This window comes from Cyanistes caeruleus, unplaced genomic scaffold (assembly GCF_971803275.1).
Source record: "Cyanistes caeruleus unplaced genomic scaffold, bCyaCae1.hap1.1 HAP1_SCAFFOLD_284, whole genome shotgun sequence".
In the NCBI taxonomy this organism is placed as follows: Eukaryota; Metazoa; Chordata; class Aves; order Passeriformes; family Paridae; genus Cyanistes; species Cyanistes caeruleus.
This window is the reverse complement of record NW_028256058.1, coordinates 1-10,135: the sequence shown is the minus strand read 5'-3', so window position 1 is coordinate 10,135 and position 10,135 is coordinate 1. Positions and strand designations below refer to the sequence as shown.

General features: G+C 46.5%; 1 protein-coding gene across 1 annotated transcript; it reads right to left on the bottom strand.

Moving 5' to 3' along the window:
* On the bottom strand, positions 1-5,126 carry LOC147645456 (endogenous retrovirus group K member 8 Gag polyprotein-like). The gene is given in 1 exon segment (XM_086874600.1): positions 1-5,126. A coding segment is annotated over 1 exon segment (1,206 nt). The 3' UTR covers positions 1-3,920.
* Between the last annotated feature and the right edge of the window lie 5,009 nt (positions 5,127-10,135).

The window sequence follows — 10,135 nt, the reverse complement described above, 5'->3', positions numbered from 1 at the left end:
TGGGATTTGCTGGGATTAAACCTGTGTCACAAATATTGATCGTGAATTTACCTGATGGAATTTAACATAATGTTTTGTTTGCTTCTTCGGGCGTTTTCCAATTCTTTGTCCAGTTTTTAAACATTGTGGCATTGAGTGAATCGCCTAAAGGTGCTCCCATGTCGCTCCGATTGGGAACGGCGATAAAGAACGACACTGGACTCTCAAAGGAGTCACAACACGAGAACTCCTCAGTTTATTGCTTCAGCTCTGTCTTATAGACAGATACGTGGAAAGTACAGAAAAGAAACTCCTATTGGTTAACAAAGTGCTACATTACCATCATTGGTCAGGGGGGCCCATCACCCCCCCGGCCTTCTCCTGCAAGAGAAAACAAGACTGCAAAACAACACCTGCAAGGCTGTTTAGTATCTCTAAGAATTGTTTTAATTCCTTCTCATGAATTTCTCAGGCTAGCCCTCAGTCAGGCCTGAGAGCTATGTGGCCTGTAATAACTACAGGCACTCTGGTTCGGATTTAGCATCCATACTCCCACTAAACAAGTTTGAAAAGGATCTGAAGGGGTGGCCATTGAAAGGCAAAAATTATCCTGTCCAGTTTGATTAGCCCACATTATCCACATATTTTGTCTCTCATCCATGTCAATCAAAAACCCTTCATTTCCCTTTATCATGGTAAACCACCATAACAACCGGATCAGAGATAGTCCTTTAAGAACTTTAAAAAGATTGTGGCAGTTCAGCCAGCATCTTGGCTGGATCCCATGGGAGATCTTGCTTCCCTTTTCTTTTACCCCTCTGCCTCGCCCGTCGATTCGGTTGCTTCGAACCACGGGCTGTTCCATCTTCTCAGCAGCAGGGATAACTTTCAGGGAAAGACCCTTTCTCTCGAGACTGCCGTTTTAAGAATTGCTCCCAATTTTTATTTTTTACCCCTGGAATATCACACCTGATTTGTGTGAGTGTCTTACGACAACGTATTGTGGTTATTTCAATAATATAGGGCAAAGGGGTATTAGGATGATAACAATAATTTTCTGGGTTTATCCCAAAAGCATAAATCTCCCACCATCTATCAGATCCTTTTTCAAATTGTCCTGTTTGTATACCTTCCTGTAATGCAACCTCAGTCAAATTTCTTTCAAAGTTGTAACACTCTGTACAAATCCCTCTTGGGGATCGACCCCACTTAGAATGTGCCCACCACTTTTCTTTACACACTTTACAAATGTAACATACAAAAGGATAACATTCACACTCTGGTACTGTACACAAGATTTTCATGTGAGAGTTCATCAGATCCCGTCTCTATGTTGATGGTAGAGAGCGAGAAGTATCTGCAGAATTTTCTGGATCAGCTGAAGGTAAATCCCTGGGATCAGCAGGTTTAGTCCATTGGCTCGGCACCCAGACAGGCCCTGTGGGGGTAGACACACAAAGATAACCACGTCCCCAATACAGTACCTTGCTGGGACCTCCCCACAGACCTGTTTTTGGATCTTTATAAACCAATCGGTCTGCCCTAACATTTCTTTCTCTTAAACCCACATCCCATTTGTGACTACAAATATGGATAATAGCAAAGGCAGCAGTCCTCAACTTTACTGCTCTTTGAAGCTGCAAAAACCGTTCATATAAACGAGGATTTTTTACTTCCTTAATGTCTGCTTTTTCAATACGTTCACTCACTCCTGCAACATATAAAGAATCAGTTACCACATTAACAGGACCCTTAAACTGCACCAAAACCCAAACAACAGTGACTAATTCCAGAGTTTGTAATGTGTCCTCCTTTTGAGCTGGCATAATGTGATGATTCCGTTGTCCTTGTGAATTTTGCCATGTAGCAGCAGGTGTGCGAGATTTCTTTCCAGCATCAGTGAACACCGTTGATGCCCCTGGTAACGGCACAAATGATCGTTTGGGCTTTTCAATCCAATTCTGCTGGCCTATCCATCGTAGTGGTATTCGAGGCACCTCCTCAGTACTGACCACACTGCTGTTGTCAAGCAATGCTTCTTGCAGTGTGGAGCTGTGAATTAAATACCAGTCTAAAGTGCCCTTTTTTATTGGTATCTGAATTACAGCTGGATCTGCACCCATAATTTGTCACAATCACTTCTACCTTTGTTTTATTAAATCTGCTAAAATTTCAATTTTTTGAATTAAGGTATGTCTCTGTTGTAGTGGTGGCAACAACCACTCTAATACCCATATCTCCCCTGTTTTCTTTTGTTGATGTGTTAAAGCACCGATGAGATGTTGAGGTCCAAACCATACAGTAATGTTGATGTCCAAGTCTGGATCTCGCCTACAAACAACACCTGTCTGGATACCGTCCATTATTTTATTGAGAGCTTCTTGTTGTTCACTGGTGACCTGTATAGGTGCTGTAGGATCAGTACCTTTTAACAAAGGTCATAAGGGTTGTAAAAGTTCATTAGGAATACCCACAACAGGTTTAAGCCATTGTAAATCCCCCAGCAATCGCTGAGCATCATGAACAGTATGAAGTGACATGTTCAATGACAGTTTCTGAGGGGCAACATACTGCTCAGTTAAAGTCCCCCCGAGATATTTCCATGGGGATGACTGCTGTATTTTCTCAGGTGCAACAACCAGTCCATTCTGAAGTAGTTGTGTTTGAATGTCTTTAACTTGTTAATCTGCAAAAGGTTGTGACTGAGCAAAAAGAATATCATCCATATAGTGATAAATAATGGTTGTAGGCCATCGAACACGTAGTGGCTGCAAAGCATTATCAACATAAAGCTGGCACAAGGTAGGAGAATTACGCATACCCTGTGGTAAAACTGTCCATTCAAATCTCTTGTCTGGTTCTGCTCGATTTAATGAAGGCAAGGTAAAAGCAGATCTGCAAGTATCCTGTTCATGCAGTGAGATGGTGAAAACACAGTCCTTTAAATCAATTATTAACAAGGGCCAATCTCTTGGCAACATTGCAGGATTGGGCAAAGCAGATTGCAGTGCCACCATTGGCTCCATTTGTTCATTTACTGCACGTAAGTCGTGCAGCAATCTATATTTCCCAGATTTCTTTTTAATAACAAAAATAGGGGTATTCCAAGGACTTGCTGACAACTTTAAATGTCCTTGTTGATATTGTTCCAGCACTAATTGATGAGCTTGCTGCAGACTTCCCTTTTTAAAGGCCACTGTTCAACCCATACTGGTTCCTGAATTATCCATTTAAGTGGGAGTGGGAAAGTCCAAACAATGGCCTCTACTCTAAAGGGTGCTCATTGGTCAAAATAACACCAAGTTGTGACAAAATATCTCGCCCTATTAGACATTGAACCTTGTCTGGTAATGGAACAATTGACAAAACAGAATTAATGACCTTCCCATCTAATTGAGTCTGGAATTGTGGAGACCTTTTTGCCAAAGTTAAGCGTCCCACCCCTGTAACAGTAACCATACTAGGCAACAAAGGCCATTCCTGGGGCCAATACTGTGGAGCAACAATACTTGAGTCTGTCCCAGTATCCAATAGTCCTTCTAATTGGTGGGATTCTCCGTTATAATTGGGAACAACTTTTCGCTTGGGTCGAGTGTTTAAGCCCAGGGTAAGCAATGTAAGTCCTCCTGTAGAACCAAATCCACCTGTACCCTGTAATTGATTTTTCAATGGTGTCAATTGATGGGTATATTGTGGTACTGGCACCAGTTGTGCAATTTGCTGTCCCTTATCAATTCTGGCTGGTGGTGCCAGTGTATATGCCATGATATATATTTCACCAGAATAGTCCACATCAATTACTCCAGGTAAAATAAACAGTCCCATTAGACTAGCAGATGAACGTCCCAACACTATTGCACCCACAGCTTTTCCATTTATTATCACTGGTCCCATAATTCCCGTGGGAATCTTGTAGGGCTGAGATGTCAATAAATCCACAGTCACTGAGGCTGCCAGGTCCAGGCCGAGGCTCCCTGCTGTGGCAGGCTGGAGGGAAGTTGCACTGATGTTCTGGCAGCTGCTATTTGTGTCCTGGCGCGGCGGCTTCTCGCGCTGACCTTCCCGTTTCCCGATCTCCGGCGGCAAACACTATCAGTGTGGGTATTGGAGCGACACTGATTGCACCAAACAGATGGTACAGTACATTCCTTCCGAATATGTCCAAGGTTGCCACAGCAAAAACATTTGAGTCGGGAGGCTGGAATCCTGCCATTGTTGGTTGTAGCCGCTTGTAGGGGTGCAAGAGCTGCTAAAACCTGACTTTGAGTAGCTGCAGCCTGCTTCTCTAACCCTTGCCGCAGTTCTTTAATTGCCTGGGCTAACATTGCCTGTGAGCCCACCGGTATATTAGACATCCTCTCTAATGCCTCCTCAATAGTCCAGTTAGCATTTAGGGAATTTAAAACTGACCTGGTTGCTGGATTACAATTCTGTAATGCACATTGTTTTAATAATGCTTCCCTCATATACTCAGGAACACCTGCCCTCTCTATAGCTGAAGCCACTTTATCAATAAATGCTCCAAATGGCTCATCTCGCCCTTGTTTAATACCCATGTAAGATGGAATACCTCCTGGCTCCTTAATCCGATCAAATGCAGCTCGCACTAACCGCATTCCTTCCCTCAACTTATCTGGTCCCAAAATAGCTTGTGCTTCCACTTGACTATATGCTCCTAATCCCCTAAGTTCTTCCAAAGTTAGCCCATGCAGTAGATCACCTGCCTGTCTTTGCACATTTACACTTTCTTGTCAATAAGCTTGCCAGTGTGCATTAAACAACATCCGCTGATGCTGACTAAGAATCAATTTCATAATACTCCTACAATCTGCAGGCAACAAAATCTGTGTACCCCACAAATAATCAATCATCTGTCTAACCGGTTCACTGGTCACTCCAAACTGACTGACTGTAGATCGCAACTGTGATAACCATTTCCAATCTAAAGCTGTAATTTGAGCTTGTATTCCTCCCCCTTGCATCGGTGCAAAGGTTACGGGACATGCTACTTCCAATACAGCATCTGCTATTTCCTGATCTCCTTCTTGCAAAATATTCCGTGCCAACGTAGCCCATGTCTCCCTTCTTTCCCGTGCAATAGCCTCACCTAACTCACGCCCTACCCCAGGGACAGATTTATTTCCCATAGGGGAGGATGGTAACGGTGCCGAAGGCTCCGTTCCAGAATCAAGGTTAGTAGGTGAAGGAATTGGAGATGGCACAAAAGGATTAGCAGCTGCAGCAGAGGACAGTGACTGCGTGGGGGGGGGTCAAGATTACTGTGTTCGTGGCGGGTGGCAATGGACACTCATTAATTCCCTCTAATAATCTATTTTTTGACATAGGTGCAGATGCCTTTGTGGCAGCTGCCTGTTCAGCCTGATACTGCAAAAGAACATTATGAACTGTCCGCCACAGTTTTCTCAATTTTTTAGCAGTTTTATCATCATCTAAAGTAGCTTCCCACAATTTATCTCCAAATTTTCGCCACTCATTTAATTCATGGACTGTATGGGGATTCTGAAAACAACCCTGAGCATACCCATAAGCAAGAAGTCCAGGGAGCTCCTTGAGCAAATCAAAATCTTTAACCTGTCGCTTTTCTAAAAAGCAGGTAAATAAATCATATGCTGCTTGCCTTTCCATCTTACCGTCAGCGCTGTTGCAGCCCCTACAAGGTTTCGGCAGCACGTTACGGCAGGACTCTCCTCTGAGATCGCCTGGGGCGCGGCACCGTTGCTGTGTGATCAGGACTCTCCTGTGAGGTTGCCTGGAACGCGGCACAGCTGTTGCGTTTCACCGTCCTTGCTGCAGAGGACCCATCCCCTGACACCAACCCCCTTGGCCGACTTCAACTCCTTTTTAAGGTCCCAAAGGTCCCAAATGTCCCAAAGGTCCCAAAGGTCCCAAAGGTTCCAAAGGTCCCAAGGGCCCCAAAGGTTCCAAAGGTCCCAAAGGTTCCAAAGGTTCCAAAGGTCCCAAAGGTCCCAAAGGTCCCAAAGGTTCCAAAGGTCCCAAAGGTCCCAAAGGTCCCAAAGGTTCCAAAGGTTCCAAAGGTCCCAAAGGTTCCAAAGGTCCCAAAGGTCCCAAAGGTCCCAAAGGTTCCAAAGGTTCCAAAGGTCCCAAAGGTCCCAAAGGTTCCAAAGGTCCCAAAGGTCCCAAAGGTTCCAAAGGTCCCAGAGGTCCCAAAGGTCCCAAAGGTCCCAAAGGTCCCTGTTGTTCAGGCGCCATTTGATGAGTTCGGCGGGAGAAATGCAGCACTCAATATGAATGATCAGCAAGTCTCATTTATTGGTAACTCTAAAACCACTTATATAGCACCAATAATTAGGCTCATACATAGTGCAAAAGCAAGCTCATTCTTGGATATTTCATTTAAGCTTGACTCCACCTAGTCCCACATTCTTGTGGTCTCTCATTTGTGCTGAATTCTCATTCTTCTGATCACAGTGTCCTGTTCTCAGTTCACAGTTATCACCAAGGTCTTTCTGACCTTCCAACATCTCAAACCAACGGTACTCTATTGTTATTTAATTCTTTCTCAGCTAATTGCTGCATGGGAACATGACCTTTGCTAGCTAGCCATTGCTCTATACATGGCCAATCACAGAACACAGAGTTCATCTGATTGAGGTGAAATTTCATTCACCGGAGACAAAGTCAAATTGCCTCTTATTTGCTCAGCACTAAAAATCCATTTGAAGCTGGTTGCCAAGACTTGCTGCAAGTGCTGAGTGATGGGATAAAGCCCTGCAATGGCACCATGAAATGGGAGAGCTGCAGAGAAATCTCAAAGAATGGCATTTCCAAGCATTTTCAGGTGCTGATGTTCTGCTGCTGGCTTGGTGCTGTCCAAGGGGCTGATTGGAATGGTTTTAGAGGAGCTACGCTGGGCAGTGAAATGCACCTCAGGCAGAAAATGCATCTCTGGTGTCTGCAAGTGCCTTTATCTCCCATCATGTTCCTCAGCACTGAAATCCTGCAAGGACTGAGTGAATCTGAGGCTTTGGGAATGCCCAAGAGTGAGAGATTTTGGTGAGACTTGACTCAGGAGATGGAAGCAGCAGCAGCAGAAGGTGCTGTCATCTTCATCCTTGTGTTCTCCTGCATGCTGATGCATCATGAAGGAGGCAGGGATTCCATCAAGTACCTTCTGTATCTGCTGTGGCAAATTCTTTCATTTCTCAGAGTTTCAGGCATGTGTTGTGTGGCTGTGCTGCACCCCAGGGCCAGGCTCTGCCTCTCTTGGCTCTGGCTGCTGCTTCCAAGCTGTCCTCTGTGATTTGGATTTGCAAGCCACCTCTCTGACCAGCTTCCACTTTGCTTGAAAAATTCAGCACCATGTTGGTGGCTGAACAAGTCCCAGAGCTGGGGAGAAGGATTTGAGATGCAATTTGCATCCCAGAGTTGTTACAGTGGGGAAAATGTCACATCCCTCCTGTGCCTGGAGCTGCTAATCTTGTTGCAAACATTGAAAACCTCTTCAGCTTCTCTCATTCTACCTAAATTTGATGACTGCTTTGATTTCACACCTCTTCCATGCAGGTTTTTCCTCTGTCCTTGGCTAGAATTGTCAGGCCTGAGAAATTTTGTTGAGCCTTGGGACAGCTCCCATCATCTATCCCTGCTCCTAATGCTGCTTTGAATTCTCTTGGGAATGTGAGCATTGAGGGAAACTGGGGGGACTTTAGTGAGAGGAAAAGTGAGGCACAGAGGCTGAAGTGCAAATGCAGAGTGTGCAGGGTCAGCACAGTCTGCAGTGTTGTGGGGATTTGGGCCATGCAAACAGATGTTTCTTCTCTGGGAATGGCTGATTCCTTTGGTGTGTCTCCTCCTGAAATTGCTGTGCACCAGGGCTGGTGCTGGAGCTGCAGCAGCACAAAGTTGCCAGGGAGCCGTGTGGGAGCCAGTGGGAATCATTTCTTTGCTGCTTTGGATGAAAAGTTGTGACATGAATCTCAGTGTCAGGGAGGTGCCACGTTCATGCTGCTGCAGTGCCCACACACTGTGTCTGGAGACAGCTCAGGAGAAAAGGAAGAAAGGCCAGGATGAAATCCCATGTGCTACTGAACTCTATCAGAAAGTGCTTGGAGTGAAGTGTGTGAAGTGACTGGGGAGAGCTGGATAGAAGGGACAGCTCTGAGCAGTGTGTGGTACATCACTGACATCCTTGCAGTGATCTTTGCACAGAGATGAAAAAGTATCAGTTTGCATGGCCTGAATCTGTGGGTCTGGAAATTCTGCGTGTTGCACAAGCTGTGCTGAGCTCACCTGGCTCCGAAATATCTGAAATATCATCTCTGCACCTTAGGCAGGAAGAGCATCAGAGTTGTGAAGAGATGAATAAAAATCAGTCGTAACCCAGAAGCAAACCTTGGCAATAGACATGTGTGGCAGGTGAGGAGACTGAAAGCTTTCATTCTTGTCCTGGGAGAATGAATTCAGCAATAAAAAATCCTGTCTCTTGGCATTAAAATACTTTAGTTTCAGCTCTGCCCCAGCCCATCAATGTCCCTGTGTGGTTGGGGGTTGTTCTTCCCCTGTAGCTCTCTGCAGGTTGGTGCTAATTCAAGATGTTCTGGCAGGTTCCAATGTTTTGGTGCCCGAGCAGGGAGTGCAGAACAGGGATTACAAGTGCTGACATTTGCTGGGCTAGAAAGTCCAAGGGACAAATTTGTGCCAATTAAGGTCTCCCCTTTAACTAGGAGGAACAATTGATGTTGTGCTTGCAGCAGAGTGTGGTGAGAGAGGGGGTTTCCAAAGGAAATCTTGGTGCATGTGGGCCAGAGGCCCCTGTGCTGAGGCTCCCTCCAGGCTGGCTCCAGCCCCTCAGGGTGCCCAGGAAGCAGGCTGCCCGCAGCTCAGTGCAGCCTCCTTAGCCCTGGGGCGAGCCAGGGAAGAGCCATGGATGAGGCTGAGCCCTGCTCCCATGTGGGATGCCATGGGACAGGGCCCACTGGGATTTGCCCCTCCAGCTACCAAGTGTGTGCAGAGAAACTGCAAGGAGAGGGTGAGCTCTGTCAGTGGGACCCCCTGTGCACAGGGAGCCCACTCCTGGGGTGGCTGTGCCAGCTCCCGCAGGGACATCCAGCCCTGGGAACCTGGAGCGAGTGGAAAGCACAACTTTGCAAATGTGCCCGAGGCAAATGCAAAGAGAACTGGGGTGTGAAAAACAAAGAATGTTTATTTGTAGAAGAAAAGGAACAAGAATGAACTACACAACATATTTACATTGTAAGAATATTGGTAACAACAACAACAAACTATAGAACCTATTTACCTAAGAACATATCTAACAAAACTACATGAAACGTATTTACAGAACACTACAGCAAACCCTAAAACATCTATCATGAACACAACAACTGTAAAACGTATATACAGCAGGGTGGCATCTGTGTCCGGGATGTGCCTCAGTCCTGGAAGAAAAACAAGTAGCACGGTCAGTGCAGTCAGGCATGGAGGGGTGTTCCATGTGCTGCCAGGCTGGGACACTGGCACAGTGGGACTCTGCTGCCAGAAGTGAGGCTGGCTGGGGCTGGGGGCTGTGGCCCAGGCACTGGAACAGGGCTTGTGTGGCCCAAAGCAAGCCCAGGCCAGGCCAGGGATGGCCACCAGAATCCAGTGCATGGGCTAGCGTGTCCCTGAGCAGGGAGTGCCCAGCCCAGCCCCAGGCTGGCAGCAGGGGACCCACTCTGCTTGTGGGGAGCACCTGCCTGTTCTGCTGCTGGCATCGCTTTTCATCCCAACACCATGTCCTCCTCCTCGTCTTTTACATCAATATCCATCTCCTCAATATTGTCTTCCACGTCCACCTCCATTTCTTCCTCTGTCACATCCACATCCATCTCTTCCTCTCCCGTCTCCTCTCCATCCACTTCCATTTTCTCTTCAGTATCCATCTGTGTACCCACCTCCATCTCCTCCCCTGTGTCTGTGGCAGCCTGCAGAGGTAGCAAAATCTCCCAGTGGGGTCCCTTTCCCACACTATCCCACAGAGCTCCAGCCCAGCCAGGCAGCTGCGGGGTGTCCACCTCCGTGGAATAGTACCACACCTTCTTTGGAGCAAATGCAGAAATCCTGCAGGGATGGAGAGCAAAATGCACTCAACGGGGAGCTTTGGGGACTGCTGGGGGTATGAGGGAGCAGGTGACAA